Source organism: Suillus subalutaceus (assembly GCF_016647625.1).
Source record: "Suillus subalutaceus strain FC151 chromosome Unknown DFJ58scaffold_85, whole genome shotgun sequence".
In the NCBI taxonomy this organism is placed as follows: Eukaryota; Fungi; Basidiomycota; class Agaricomycetes; order Boletales; family Suillaceae; genus Suillus; species Suillus subalutaceus.
In genome coordinates, this window is record NW_024540334.1 from 20577 (window position 1) to 35112 (window position 14536).

Here is a 14536-nt window from a genome sequence, read left to right on the forward strand (position 1 = left end):
AGCCAGTACATTTATGATTTAATCATGCAATAGAAAGCAAGTCTCTGTCCCATAACACTGATATCATGGAGTGTGGATGTCGTGGTTATAGGTTTAAATCGTTCACTCATGCTATTGTCTGCAGCGATCCTGGCCGGGAGGCTTGATTTCGAGGAAGGGATTGTTGTGGTAAAAGTCATGACGAAGTCATCAACAGAGTTGCCCCCTGAAAAGAGCCTGGGATCCTTGAAATACCCTGGGAGTTCGTACATTGGATAGATTGAATAACCATCGTACTCTTTCCGGAGAATCGCCTCATATTGGGGCGATTGTATTAAGCGGATCATCAACAAACAAATCGAGTATAGATCGGTCAAACATTGTCAAAAGAACTGTACAAAAGTGATGATAGCCTAGGGGACGAATGACCGTAAGCCTCAGGCTGTAACAGTAGAGTTGAGTTAACACCTCTTTAACTTTCGAGTAAATTTGAATTTCCGCAGGATCGCCATGTTGAGCAGCTGCATGGACGTGGCCCAATTGGCCGGCCCCAAGTCACACATTTATTTGAATAAGGTTCTTGAGCGTCAACAAGATATTTCCACACTGCGCATCTGATTAGGGCGCACCCTCCAAATAGTACATAGACCGGATCATTTAACATTATTTTGATTCGCAGACTTCTCATCATGCTCTGGGCCCCTAAGGCAATTACAATAATCGCATGTGGTCATGTCGTTCGAACACTAGATGATATCACTTCCAATTTTCCAGCTATCTTCATATGACATCTGAAAAATTCACTTACCCGCCTTTAAAAGTGATTATTGGAGCGACATGCTGGCTACTTTATACGGCAAGTCGTTGACCTTACTACTTCAGGCCTTCAAGCTTCGGGGCTTGTGCGGGGCGGTACAAAATTCAAATGCTGCAACGAGACCTTGGCGTGTACGCACATCTGCGACCAGCTGTACATGGTGATGGCAGTACTATGCTACTATCGACATGAATATAGCTGTCATCGTGGTATCAATCATTTTCGTCCAAAGCACCGTCATTCGTCCCTTGGATCAACCATTCACTCAGACGACAGTTTCGCACCAAGAAGGTTCGGAAAACGCGTCGGTTGACCGGACTCACTCAGCCATATTCACTTCTCACTATTCAGTCCTACAGAAAGCTCTCTTTTGGATCAAGAAGACGAGGATGATGATAGGGACGACGCTGCCATCGAACCCTCCTTCTCCTTTCCCGACCTAGACGAGCGGATAACAAGCTATCAAAGAATATGGCGCCGTCTTCCCAAAGCTCGATTTCTCCTCACCAAAGATTTCATCGATATCAGCCCTTGTTCACATCAAACAGCTGTTGACAGGACGCATCATGGGTGTTGCCATCATCCTCGCTCTGCAAATGCACATCCGAGTCTCCATTAGATGTCTACATCCTATCGAAATCCTCGGATTTCGTATCCCACGATCTCAGTGTCGAGTCCGACACGGTCTTTGAGGGGTGTCAATGCGATTACTCAAGCCCATCATCTTATCAACTCGAGCTTATGGTATCATGGGACCTGTAGATGGGAGTCGCGAGTTCAAGTGTTTCGTCCGTGAAGGCCGTCTCATAGATATGTTCCGCTTTCTCATCGTTGCTCAGACAAAACGACGACGATCATACTCATGTCATGCAGGAGTATCTCAACGCGACACAAATTTCTACGACTTCGTGAACGAGCCCGAAGCACGACAAAAGATTATCAAGGCGCTTCAGCGTCCTTGGGAGAATGGTCAAGTCCAAAGACTGTATGTGTCACATTTTCTTGTTGTAGTTCTTACGCTCATCGCTTTTATGAAGACATTGTTGATTTGTTGATGACCCGTGGCCTGTCTCGGGGACATGTCTTCGACTTCAAGCCATATCATTCCGAACGGATTCCCTCTTATTCACGTGAGAAGAGGTCTTGTCAGCCTTCACTCGGGGCAGTACATCTGAGCTCCGTATATATCAACTCACCTTCGCATCCGGTCACAAGACACAATGCACCAGTCCAGCAACACGATATACTACCAATCGAAGCCAAGTAGTGGTCAGAATATCGATGAGTTCTCAGATCTGTGGAAGGAGATTCAACAGTCTATCGACGGCGTTGATTAACAGATCCGATTATAACGTAGGATTACACTTTTAGAACCTGTCAAACTTAATACCTAGAGTCACTAGCACCACTGTCAGTGAATGCAGGACGAGTGGCAGCAAGACCACGAGCCATTCTTGTAGACGATGATGATGCCCTCATCCTCCACGAATTAGACAGTATCTGAGAATATATAAACTCCCTTAGACTTCCTCTATCCACTGGGGCATCCTCGAGTTTCAGACCTGCTTACTCGAGGCGCTTGCGAAGAACATTAGAAGTTTTCACAAATGGAATAATATCCAAGCCGATGATCCCGGGATATCAAGACAAATCCTCGAAGCAGGCGCTTTCAAACTTACGTGCACACGCAGGATGAGGAGTTGGTGGAGTGTGAGATAACGTGTTGCGGTGCATCGATCATCACGAGTCAACTAATATTCACCGTAGATCCTCACAAAATGAGCGGATATCACCGCAAGCCACGGAAATTCGACGCAGGAGATCATGGCGGGCCGGATGGTCGTCGTGTTTGCTCATGCCAAACTACAACTCATTGTATATGCTCAAATTAAAACGTGGATGTGTGGTAGCCAAAACAATATTTGCAATTGATACAAGAGTGGCCGCCAGAATGGTAATAAAAATGGTAGCATAGTAATAGGATAGCAAGGCTAGCCAGAAAATGCGAGCGCCAACACGGAGAGCAAACGAAAACACGCAAGTGAGATCAGACGTGAACTCGAACATGTTTCAAGCAACGGAAAACGAAATTATGATGTGATGATGCGAAGAACAGACGCAGAGCATGAAGTTGATGATCAATGTGCTGGGTCGGATGGATCATGGCACTGGCTGCAAATTCGTGGCAGTGTTCAACGGCCACTCTCATTTCTTTCAGTGAACGTATTCAAGTTCAAACCTGTGTACAATTGGGACCATAATTAGTGAAATACTAAGAACAAAGAAAATATACTTCTAGAATACCGGGGACTGTGTTATCAAGCATTGCCACCATCCCATTAGACCATGATCTAGAACGTCTCTCAACGGATAGAAATGGATACGAAAAAAAGTGCCAGTCATGTCACATGTGTGACTTCATTGTTCGTGGCAGTGCTGGAAGCTTGAGCGCTTGAGCACAGGCCTTGGAGCTTGGAGACTGGTACATGCGACGAACCGTAGGTATTTGCAATCGGTCGGTTTTTTGCACTACACCGTTTAAAAAAATCTGCTCATGAACTGTGGCACTGCAGATCTATGTGTGGTGTGGCGACTAGTTCCACTCAGCTGGACACTTCTATAACTGCAGGTTGCATCTGTCTCGGTTTCTATTGAGTTGTCTAAAACAACAAAACTAGGTTATGAACGCCTCTACTTAGGTAGTGATCAATACATGTCCTCCTTGGACCGTGAGCATACCTAACGTCTATTCCGCTTACAAGTACGTCCTTGACGCACGGATCAGAAACTTACTTCCGAGAACTCAACGTGGACGATGACTGCAACTGTTAGAACCGAGCAGATAAGCTCATGCTAAATATCGCACAATGTAGACGGGAACACCAGCTCCACAACAGGTATGTCCGTCCCAGCCGCCGTCCCACGGGATGCATTGCCTGGATTGTATATCTTATAAGCTGACTTCGCGAAGTCAATTCATTGCCATAAACCAGTATGAGTACTTTGCAAGGGACTCAACCTGATGCGTTCTTGTGGATCAAGGTGAGTGCTAGTTCTGTTATCAAGTCCATCCTAGATTGTTGATGTGTCGTCCTAGTACGGTTATGGTGCGGTTATTGTCCGTTAGCTAGTTTCATTTGTTGACCTATGTTTCTCCTCCTGATAGTTGCATTATCATCACTTTGGGTGAGCTATAGAAGTCGTCATATACTTGGCAATGGCTTACAATTTCAATTCAGGTTTATGAATATGTACTTTGCATAGCTGACTCGGTAAGTGGCATCTAGCTCGAATGTGTGACAGTGCGAGTCCTCTGAGTTTTACTTGCGCAGGTCACCTATCTTATCGAGTCCCCGTGGAGGCTTGGTACATTGTTTTATCTTGGCTGCAGTCACTTTCCATTTGCCTTCTTGTTACTAGGTATGCTTAGTGAGTATCAGATATGCACCTGCATATCGTCTTTTCTTACGTTGGGATGCCTCTTCAGCGATTTTTCAGCCTGATGCATCAAACGCTGTACGCACAAGTGATGCAGATATTTGAATTTTAACTCATACACCGATCATAGCTTTGTCGTTCCTATGAGGAAGCGAATCTCTGTGAGTCAAATGATACTCTACTCTGATTACATACAGATTGGGCATCTGACACCTCATTAGATATAGGGTTTTTGACGATTTTTTTCGCTGAGTGTAAGTCCCCCTATTGAAATAGCTGATTTTCCATTCTAACATCTGCAAAATCCCTGATGGTCCAGGTATCTTCGTACTTAGAGCATTGGCAGTATACCACCGGGACAGAAAGTGGGTGGTGTTTATGACCATCTTCGTCATCGTGAGACCAATACCAGCAAGCTGCAACCGACTCCGATATCTGACACAACCTCCACAGGTCCATCTAGTGCCGATGATCGTCTGCTTTTACAAATTTGCTTCATTGCTGTCTGGTGTGTGTGTTAGACTCTTTCCCTGCTCAGCTCTTAATCTTGATTTATTAACCAAGGAGAATGCTCGATCCCTGGGTTTATCAGATATGTAGACACGAAGGAAAAAATCTTAGTGTTGGTGATGTACATCTTACTGGCTTCTGGCGAGCTCGGTCGGTATCAGGAACTGCTATTAGTATGAGCTTGAACTGACTGCATGCACATAATTTCAGGCATATTGTTGTTTCTGTTGCATCGCACCGTCGATTTTCGGAGCAGTGGTTGGAAGATCGACAACCGTCTTAAGCGTGGTCTCTTGCACCATAATCTACTGTACTTCGGTTGGAGCTGTGGTTGGTGCTTGCATAACTCTAGAATATCCACTTGCTAAATGCGGTATAGCTTTTTTTGCTGGTCTCGGTCTCACCAGTAGGATCTCCTCGGTAAGTTACTGTGCACACTCAATGCCATCTCATTAACACGAGGCGTAGATTCCAGCGGCACACATAGTCGCACAGTTTGTTTATTCCCAATTTGGATGTGATGAGGATTACTTATTCGGCAGCAGGTATCATGTCGTTGTGCAAGCTCTCCTGGTCACACGAATGCACAGGGACTTCTGGAGATCGGACCGTGCCTTTTGTGGCATCTCCGGAGAGGATGTCTCTTTCGCAACATTCATGGTAGCAATTCCAGATATTGTTTGACGGTGCATTCCCCTCCAAATCACTGTGAAGCTAATTTATGCAGTTAGGATGGCGCTGGATCCATTCATTTTTTTTTTAAAAAAAAATCATTATTTATTGTCCGTTGGGGCAGCGCCCTATGGTAGACAATACACGTAGTATGTACTCTATCTTATAAATGATGTGTTCTCGGGTGTTGGGTCTTGTTCATGTTCAAATAATACATACATGAGATGCACATTTGCGCGCACTACCGTACTACCGTTGCCCAAGACGCGTGACTTCTCGTACTGGTAACGCTGTTGATTATTCTCACTCTTGGATAACACAACCCTCCTTTCCCACCTTCTCCTCCACTCTGACCGCCTTTTGGTATTTTCTAGGCTCTTTATGTCTCTGTAGAAGTTCCAATACATCCATATCAAGACATCATCAATCAAGCCCTTCAGAGTGCCAATCATGGGTGCATGACAGGAATTGGTAATTGTTGCAAGTACGGAAGCCTCGACTGATGAGCAAGGGGTGGAGGGCACTATGGACAGAACGTCGCAGGCGGTGTCATGATGATGTCCAGATCTACGGAAATTTTAAAATAGTATGTTCGTGACTCATCAATATTTCGGCCGTTTTCCGTCGATACGGTGTGGGCCAATTCTCACTGGGGTTCAGCCATATGTGGTCCAGTCCACGGTTGTTTTGATGATCCGACAGTTCTAAGTTCGGCTTGCGGAATAGCTGCAAGCAGACGACGCAGCAACAGCAAATCCCAAGAGATTTGACATTCAACGATGCACTCGTGGCGCCAATAGAGACATGGCCAGTGACTTGCACAGCAATTGCAACAGGACTCAACGTCCTCGTGCGAAAGCTTGGAAATTGCATTCATTTCACTAGATAAATTACAAATGCTCTACATATGGTCCAGCATAGGGCCCCGCTTCAACAATGGACAAGGATCTAAAATAAATAAAATAAGAACTTACTCATTGGGAGATCATTGGGAAAGCTTATCGTCTTCGTGAAATTTCGACATGAGCTTGACACCAACGAGATATCCTAGGAGCCACGTCAAGAGATATCGCGTTACCACGGCGTATTAGGTTGCTTAGTCGGACACACAGCAGATGCATGGTTCGGGCTGACTGCCCCTTACTGCCTGTGTATAAAAGTGAAGTCAGTTCAATAGCAAAGAATATCATCCAGCCCTGTCCTCAAGTGCAACAATGAAATCCATCTCACTCACCACTATGATTATGTCTGCTGCGGTGCTGGCGGGCATCGTTACAGCACAACAAACCCCCAACGGCCGCCCATGCTCCTATCCTGGTGAATATCTTCAGTATATGCGTATGCTGATGTCAGGACTTACGGGTACTTGCAGAACAGTATGAGTGCGGGCGATACGCGGGTTATAACAGGGGTTATCCGTATTTGTTTTTCTGTTCGGTAGACAGCACTATCGAGGTCATTGAGACTTGCAACTGTGGCGAGTGCTGTACGGTCATCGATGGAGGTATAGCTCCCAACGGGTACTTCACTTGCACGTAAGAGGAAAGGTGAGTCCGCTTCTGGCTTGCCATGTCAATAATGTCAGTGATACGCTACCGTGACAGCTGTCTCCGTAATTGGCACAGGCTGGCGCTGGGGAAATATGGTTGGGAGCTTAGGGTACAGAAACACTTTGTCGAGACTCAAGAACGTATTCAAATAAACGTGTGACTCCACGTCCTGCTGCAATATGTCAGTATTACATTAGGCTGCAGATATGGGCAGGACGAGAGTCTCACCAGACGTCATCGTCACCGCTACCTTCATCGATTGCTTTGGCTTCTCGACATATATACCTTCGATTATCCACCACTACCAGCACAATAGTGATGACAGATCTAATTTATCGATCCGCTGAGGAAACTGAATTGTGAAGATGCCTTGTGAGACTGGTCAACCGTCAGCCGGGTTGGTAATGATCTCAGTCGACAAAACCACTTTCCAATACAAGCGCAGGAAATCCACAGTTTTGAAGGCCTGTCCCTTGGTAGCGTGATCCGGCACAGCGTCTTTGTACGAGATGAGATGACGAACGAGCTGCAGACTGACGCGAACATACCTTGTGAGCTCCTCGAAGCGTTCTTCGAAAATGGATTTTCGTACAAGGTAAGACGACAAAGTGGCGTAAAATCAACAGCAACTCACATATTCGACACCTCATAGTGCACAATCCGACGTCCCCTCTTCATCAATATGATGTTTGCTATCGCTGAAGAAGGTGGGACAGCGCGTTTTGTTGATGCAAGAGTCATGAAGGTACGTCTGCAGGGATGAGTGCACAATTGTGTCCCAGGCCTGCAACGATGGCCACAGCATATGAGTACTGTCAAGGATGAATAAAAATATGTCAGAGATCTCTGTTCTTGAGAATAAATTCAATTTCAATACCTCTAGCGTTCTGACGTCCATGGAGTTACGAACAAAAGCCGCTGACTTCGGTAATGCTCTCGTAATTAGATGCGATCATTTTGTGCTCCTCACCCTGCTCTGTGCTAGAAAAAGCTGTCCAGGCCCATTAACCTCAACACTCGCGAATCGGATCGAATTCAACTAAGTAGTCTGGTCTCTCCAAGAGGCTCGTCGAGCGAATCGTACCTCGGACCAATCGACTATGCTCTGCTCTGCGCAGAAAAACAAGCAAGCCTGTCTGTCGTGGCGATTCCGGTAGAAATTGCATCAGCTTGTCTTCTGCAATGAGTAACACGTCTTGAACTGCCTTGATCTCATATGTGAAACAAGCCTAAGATTCTTCAGCACGCCTCCATCCGACTTCTAAGATAGAAACAAGACATATGCAGCCTGAGTTTTGGGTTCGCGAAACGACGAGCACTCGAGTGATGTATGAATGTTATGAATGGTAGCGTGCAAGACCGTGGCGGAGCTTTGTACGAAGTGATGTCCATTGTCGCTAGCAGACAACGTGGATGACCCGGTGTTATTGGTGAGCCTTGCTGGACACGTGTAGGGCAGGCTTTTGTTTACAATAATATGAAGGTTCGACCGAACGCAACGACATGCCACAGAGTCTCAACCTAAGTGACTGGTCACTGAGCTGAACTACCAATGGCAGCCTTTGGCAGGCTGTAAGAAGAGTGTACCTAATACCTAATACGCGCTTGATACAAACAAATGTAAACAAAGCATAAGCGTTGAAACATAAAAACTGGCTTCCCTCCAATTTGCTAGACCAGCATCAACGGCGAGGATGACGTTCTCACCTGTTCGTATCACGAAGGTCCCTTCTATAAAAAATGCACCGCTACTTGGTTTAGCAGAAGGCAATGGTTACTTCTCAAATGCTCAACTCGCTGCTCTCGTCCTCGTCGTACCATGGATCATCAAACGCATCCTTCCCTTTGTAAACCGTGGCGGCCTTAAGACATATCTCTTCATGCTCGTCATCACAGGTATCCCTGTCACTGTCGCTTATTGGGCTGTAGCGAGCACCTATGGTCGTCGCAAAAACGTCAAAGTTCTTATGCCCGGTAAAGACCTCGAAGACTACATCACTATCCACGACCCGGAACTCAAGGAAAAATACCACGGCAACACGAAAATCCCAATGCAGGTCTTCCACGACGCGTACTTTGAAGGCAAGATTGACTTTAAGGGTAATTTTTATTTTTGCGTTTCTGCTATGATTTCACCCTCACAACGCGCACAGGTGACGTGTTGGACATCATGGAGGAACGTCATGATTGGGCAAAAATGGTCATGACACCTGAACTTTTCAAATACGTCTTCACGAATCTCCTTCCCGAGGTCATCGTTCACTCTCAATCTCAAGACGAAGAACAGGTCCGCGACCACTACGACAGTAAGTTGTCTTCTACTTTTGTATTCACTCTACTTACTTGAACCATGTAGGAGGCGATGACTTTTACTCATGGTACGTGTCCTCCTCAATTCGACGATATTCTTTCTAAAACATCACAGGTTCCTCGGTCCACGCATGATCTACACCTCCGGAGTCATCAGCAGACGCCAACAAAGACGCCTCCCTTGAAGAACTCCAAGACAACAAACTCCGCCTCGTCTGTTCCAAACTGAACCTTAAACCCGATGACCGTCTCCTCGATGTCGGCTGCGGCTGGGGTACCCTTGCAGCCTACGCAGCCAAGAACTACAAATGCTGACGTCACAGGTATCACCCTTGGTAAAAACCAGACCAAATTTGGTAACGAGCGCATCAAGACCAACGGCGTCACCCCCGACAAGGCTCGTATCCTATGCATGGACTACAGGGATATCCCAGGCGGCCCTGGACACTTTACCAAGATCGTCAGTCTGGAAATGGCAGAGGCAAGTACTGCTTCCTCCTCACCTTCTCGTCTAACTCTCAACAGCATGTCGGAATCAGGCGCTACGGTTCATTCATGCGTCAAATGTACGACCTCCTCGAGGACGATGGCATCTTCGTCCTCCAAGTTGCCGGTATCCGTCCTTCATGGCAATACGAGGACCTGATCTGGTAGATGTCGTTGTCGTCTGATATCTCATACGCTAACGTCGCGCAGGGGTCTCTTCATGAATAAATACATCTTCCCCGGTGCAGACGCTTCTTGCTCTCTCGGCTGGGTTATCAATCAAGTCGAAGCCGCCGGGTTTGAAGTGAAGAATATCGATGTCTTGGGCGTGCATTATAGCGCTACTATCTGGAGGTGGTATTTGAACTGGGTTAGCAACCGCAAGGAGGTGTGTCCGTCTTCTTCTCTCTTCCTACTCATTCTACTCACGCGATACTGATCTGACGCGTCCTAGGTCGTAGAGAAATACGGCGAACGCTGGTACCGAATCTGGGTCTTCTTCCTCGCCTACAGCACCATCATCTCCCGCCAAGGTAGTGCCAGCGTCTTCCAACTCACCTTGCACAAGAACCTCAACGCCTACCACCGTGTTCTGGGCGTTGAGAATCATTGGAGTTTGCAGGTGCGCGATGGGAGGGATGCGGAGATTAGGTGAGTTTTTTTCTAGATTAGTTATGCTTTGTTGAACTGGACTGATGCGCGCGTTGGAAGCTTGGTGGAGTGAAAAACTACGTATACATATACGGACGGACGATGCGCGATGCGCTATATACCACTTGCTTGAATTAATGTTTTGGTCGTACAATATACCGACTTATTTGGAGCCCCAGCGTGATGTGCTTCTGCTGCTCCCTCCTTCGTGAATCCCGCCCTACACAGTATTGCTCAGATATGCGCATATATGATATGAACGTTGCGATCGAGGTGCCAGTATTGCTTTACATTTATTTGTCTATGATCCGCACGTGCACGGCGGGAAAATTCAACCATTGTCTCACTCAAGTCTTACTTTACCTTTTCGTCTGCCATAAACGGTTTCCACGATTGCGATGTAACTCCTTATCAACATCAGCGTCCTTGCATGATACATGTGCTTATGCGTCATCTCTGACGTGCATCCATGTATTAGGCATGAGACGTCTACAGCGTCACGGCTCATGGACTTGGCGTTGGCAAGTCCGGGTTAAATCTCGAGAGTTGATCGTCCCTCGTTCATATTCTGTTGGGGCAGTGATGACACGTACTCATTCTGAAGATGTCGAGTATCGGGGTCTGGACTGTTCTGATGGGTCCTGTGGAATCGTGTGGTACCCATCTCAATACTTGAACTTAGTGCAGCGCTCGATGCCATGTCAATGTTTACCATGCTAGTGTTTTTGACCTGGTTTCGACTATTATATCCCTGGTCGATCATCTGATTTGGGATCTGGCCGCTGACATCTGGCATCTAGAGCAGCGCAGATAATCGAACTTTTGTAAGTTTTTTTTCTTTGCGCCTTTTCATTGCAAACGTTCAGGTTCGAACCATCCAGTTTATAGTATCGATCCGACCATATCAATGGGCACTGTCACATTTTGACCATGATTCTATTCAGATTGTGATACACACTCCCTCAAAAGATGTTGACTCGCCTCAGGCTCTCAGCGGGCATTCCATCGAGTGGTGAACTACTAGTGGGGACATCATCGCTGCACGAGCAGCGATGATATTCGCACTAGCCACATCGAAACCTAGTAGCTATGGTGTTTGCACCTGAGCGGAGTGTTTCTTGGCAATAGCGGTTGGCATCTGGTATTTGGCCGTTGAAACGTCGACGTCTGAAGCGGCGCACGGAATACTGTACGAATCGAATTCGAATAGTAAGTATTTTTGCATCCATTCATCGCAAATGCTCATCGATATCTACGTTCGAATCATCTCTGTGCTTGTTTTGCTTTCATCTGTCGTGGTTTTCCTTTTCCAGGAACACCACGATCTTACCGACCTTGTCTGTTATATATATGGCGGTTGGACGTCGTCCCGTGGGGCCTCGCACTTTGGTGCCGAGTTGATATTTGAGAGCTCGAGCATGTACGTTTACGTGGACCCCCGCGGATCTCATTTCACAGCGTCTACTTCCCCACCACGGGTGCAAATCCAGACTTCACAAATACAAGCGCATACGGATAGAAAAGCGATGGCGATGGATGGCCCTTTGTGCTGCTGCACAAATATGGATGTGTCTTTGGATTTTGTGGATGTGTGATGGTGTTTTGCTCAGACAGACTCCGACTAACTTCGGTGCTGCTAGTAAGTACAACGGCAGAAATCCGAAAGTGCCCTGGATGACCACGATAGATTGCTTTGCAGCAGAAGGTACAATCGTCATCGAGTTACATGCACACGCTAATCTACAATCCATTTAATTGTATACAAAAACTGCAAGCCTCTCCAGCCCATCGTCCGACTGAGGAAAGACATGAGGAAACATCCACCACCCATGCGTCAAATCCGCATACTCCACAAGCTCAGCTATCCCGCCCGCATCTTGGATACCACTCACGATTTTCCGTGAGCTCTCAGCAACATTATCAGCTGTGCCGGTCATCACCAATGTCTTCGGCCAGCTTGCAGTGAATGGAATTAAGATGCCTGATGCTAGAGGGTCGTTGGCAGGGAAATTGCCTAGATATTGAGAAGAACAGGCTTGGTAACTTGATAGAGGTATGATGTCGTGAGGTACGGAGGTGGAGGAGGCGTAAGTGAGGTCTGCGTCTGGGGAGAAGAGTACGATGTGACCTGGCCTCGGCAGGGTAGATTGCGAGATGATGTACGTGAGGACAAGAGCTGGATGAAAGTGAGATACGAATAAGTAGTCGAATTTGTACCTTCGTCAGGCATGGAGTTGACGAGAACTGAAAACAACTTGATGGCGAGGTGCTGCAGGGATAATCGCACTAAATATGAAGTTCAGAATAGTACACACTGAAACGTGAACTCACTGCAAGCACACAAGCATGTGGATGATTCTGCAGAGATTCCCAGAATTTCCCACCATGCTAGTGGGTTACCGTCTTTGACTTGCTGATTGAAGGGCCATTCGTCACACCGAAACGCTTCGATCTGGTGGCACAACCCACTCACAATTTCAGCCGCAGAGAGTACCTTGAAGATAGAAGCCAGTAGTGCAGAGTCAGGATTTGTTGAATGTTACCTGTAACAATTGTGACATGTCACTCAACACCTTCATTCAAGTGCTCTCAGATGAGATTTAGATACTAGGCTATTCTGACATGGTGCTGGCTGATGCTGGATGCTCTATATAATTATTAACAATTATTAACAGGCTAAAAGTGCGTCTGACGTTCCTCGGTGTTATTAACCGGTTAATAACCGGATGTTAATAACCGATGTTAGTAACATCCCTATTTCTCACCGAGCCCTAGTTCCTATGGTGCGCGTCACTTAGGCACCACCAATTGTGTGCAGAGGCCAAATTGACTCGAAGTTTGTAACCCTAACCCTAACCCCTACAAGCCGCTGCCAAAGTCGACGCGGAGGATCAAAGCTACTCAGGCTCGTGCAGCTCGTTGGCCCAATAAGCCCACTTCTCCGTCTCGTTCACAAGCAGAGCATAGCCCCGTCGTTGATGCTATGCACAGCTGAAGGTCCAGCAGTTCAGTTCAACCAAGTACAAGTCCCACCGACGAGTTCCGGAGACTGTAGCACAACTTTTTGATTGACTGTCAGTAGGGTAGATAACAAGTGGCCAATCTGACTGCCGACGAAATTTTTATCTCCGTCAAATTTGACCAGATTGAAAATCGCTCTTACAGTTTTGTTCGTCTCATCAAAAGGAACATTTTTGTAAGAGGAATTAAAATTCTGACGTTTATTCAAGACAGTAGGACTTTAGCACACAATTGGTGGTGTCTAAGTGACGCGCACCATAGGGTGTTGCTCAATAGTTTTGCCCGATTTCTGTGAAACATCATTCTAGCATGAATTCAGTGCATCATTTCAGAGTAAAATTTCAGAGTAAAAAACGGCAATTTCAGCACCCTGATTTCAGTACCTAATGCCCTGAGTTTCAGACCATTATCATCCGATTTCGCTCACTGAATTTCACTGGAACTACTATCCACAGTGCAGAGGTGGCCAAATCAGGAAAGGAAAGCTTTAAACGTTTAGGGTCTGCGTAAGTAATTTACGAGAGGTTGGCCATAAGGTCAAGTCGACATTGACAACGACATTTTAGAATTGAGCAGCCCTTAGCTAGTATGCGCTGATAATTTTGTGATCGCACGAGAGGCTTCTGCGCCTGGCTGTACCAACGATTAATCAAAGCTAATTAAGGTTTAGTCTTCATCTTGTCGGTGACCTGATGTTAAAGATCTAGCAGCCTCTCTCACTATCAATATCCCACACCAATATTAGCGAAGAAGCTCGTCGTCTTTTTTACTTCGTCAGAATTTCCCTTAGCCATATTGGAACCTTGGTTGTTCTTTTGCTTCTCAACCTAGACATCCATCTCTTGCGATATCTTCATCTTACTACATACCATCCTATACCTTCAATGGCTTCCACTCTTGCACCAGTTCGTGTATCATCCCCTGCTCCAACACCAAGCAAGAACACTTGTAACACGCCTCACTGTCGCAAACTGTTGGGCGTGGACATAGAAACCAATCAAATATATTACATATATACCGAGGACCCATGGTGGGCTTATCGATCGAGGCATCATTCGCGAGGGTTCTCATAGCTAAAATCTAAGATTTCGATGAGCATTTT

General features: G+C 46.3%; 4 protein-coding genes across 4 annotated transcripts; 3 read left to right on the forward strand and 1 right to left on the reverse strand.

Annotated features, from left to right (window-relative positions):
* Positions 1–845: 845 nt before the first annotated feature.
* On the forward strand, positions 846–2133 carry DFJ58DRAFT_906892 (cytoplasmic protein; the record flags this gene model as incomplete). Its single annotated transcript, XM_041395036.1, has 7 exons — positions 846–1087; positions 1156–1275; positions 1416–1540; positions 1579–1597; positions 1670–1781; positions 1808–2024; positions 2056–2133. Exons 1-7 carry the CDS (start codon positions 985–987, stop codon positions 2131–2133), a joined length of 774 nt encoding a protein of 257 aa, XP_041241710.1. The 5' UTR covers positions 846–984.
* Positions 2134–3790: 1657 nt separating this feature from the next.
* DFJ58DRAFT_730186 (uncharacterized protein) lies at positions 3791–5428 on the forward strand (the record flags this gene model as incomplete). The annotated part of the gene is made up of 15 exons (XM_041385851.1): positions 3791–3838; positions 3894–3903; positions 3963–3982; positions 4036–4068; positions 4129–4162; positions 4217–4225; positions 4284–4312; positions 4365–4395; positions 4432–4488; positions 4554–4630; positions 4688–4742; positions 4799–4894; positions 4955–5074; positions 5124–5164; positions 5213–5428. The coding sequence occupies 15 exons, from the start codon at positions 3791–3793 to the stop codon at positions 5426–5428; spliced, it is 876 nt and encodes a 291-aa protein (XP_041241711.1).
* A 3184-nt stretch (positions 5429–8612) lies between these two features.
* Positions 8613–10494, forward strand: DFJ58DRAFT_797846 (sphingolipid C9-methyltransferase). Its single transcript, XM_041390651.1, has 9 exons — positions 8613–9066; positions 9120–9272; positions 9323–9344; positions 9392–9399; positions 9434–9550; positions 9600–9757; positions 9802–9926; positions 9973–10150; positions 10217–10494. The coding sequence occupies exons 1-9, from the start codon at positions 8661–8663 to the stop codon at positions 10415–10417; spliced, it is 1368 nt and encodes a 455-aa protein (XP_041241712.1). The 5' UTR covers positions 8613–8660; the 3' UTR covers positions 10418–10494.
* Positions 10495–12002: 1508 nt separating this feature from the next.
* On the reverse strand, positions 12003–12643 carry DFJ58DRAFT_891677 (uncharacterized protein; the record flags this gene model as incomplete). The annotated part of the gene is made up of 2 exons (XM_041394761.1): positions 12003–12589; positions 12631–12643. 2 exons carry the CDS (start codon positions 12641–12643, stop codon positions 12165–12167), a joined length of 438 nt encoding a protein of 145 aa, XP_041241713.1. The 3' UTR covers positions 12003–12164.
* Between the last annotated feature and the right edge of the window lie 1893 nt (positions 12644–14536).

Excerpts from the sequence above, each read along its gene's own strand:
- DFJ58DRAFT_797846 (XM_041390651.1), top strand. The coding sequence starts at position 8,661 with ATGACGTTCTCACCTGTTCGTATCACGAAGGTCCCTTCTATAAAAAAT. Across the intron at positions 9,758-9,801 it reads TCAGTCTGGAAATGGCAGAG|CATGTCGGAATCAGGCGCTA; the intron begins GCAAGTACTGCT and ends AACTCTCAACAG. Across the intron at positions 10,151-10,216 it reads GGGTTAGCAACCGCAAGGAG|GTCGTAGAGAAATACGGCGA; the intron begins GTGTGTCCGTCT and ends GACGCGTCCTAG.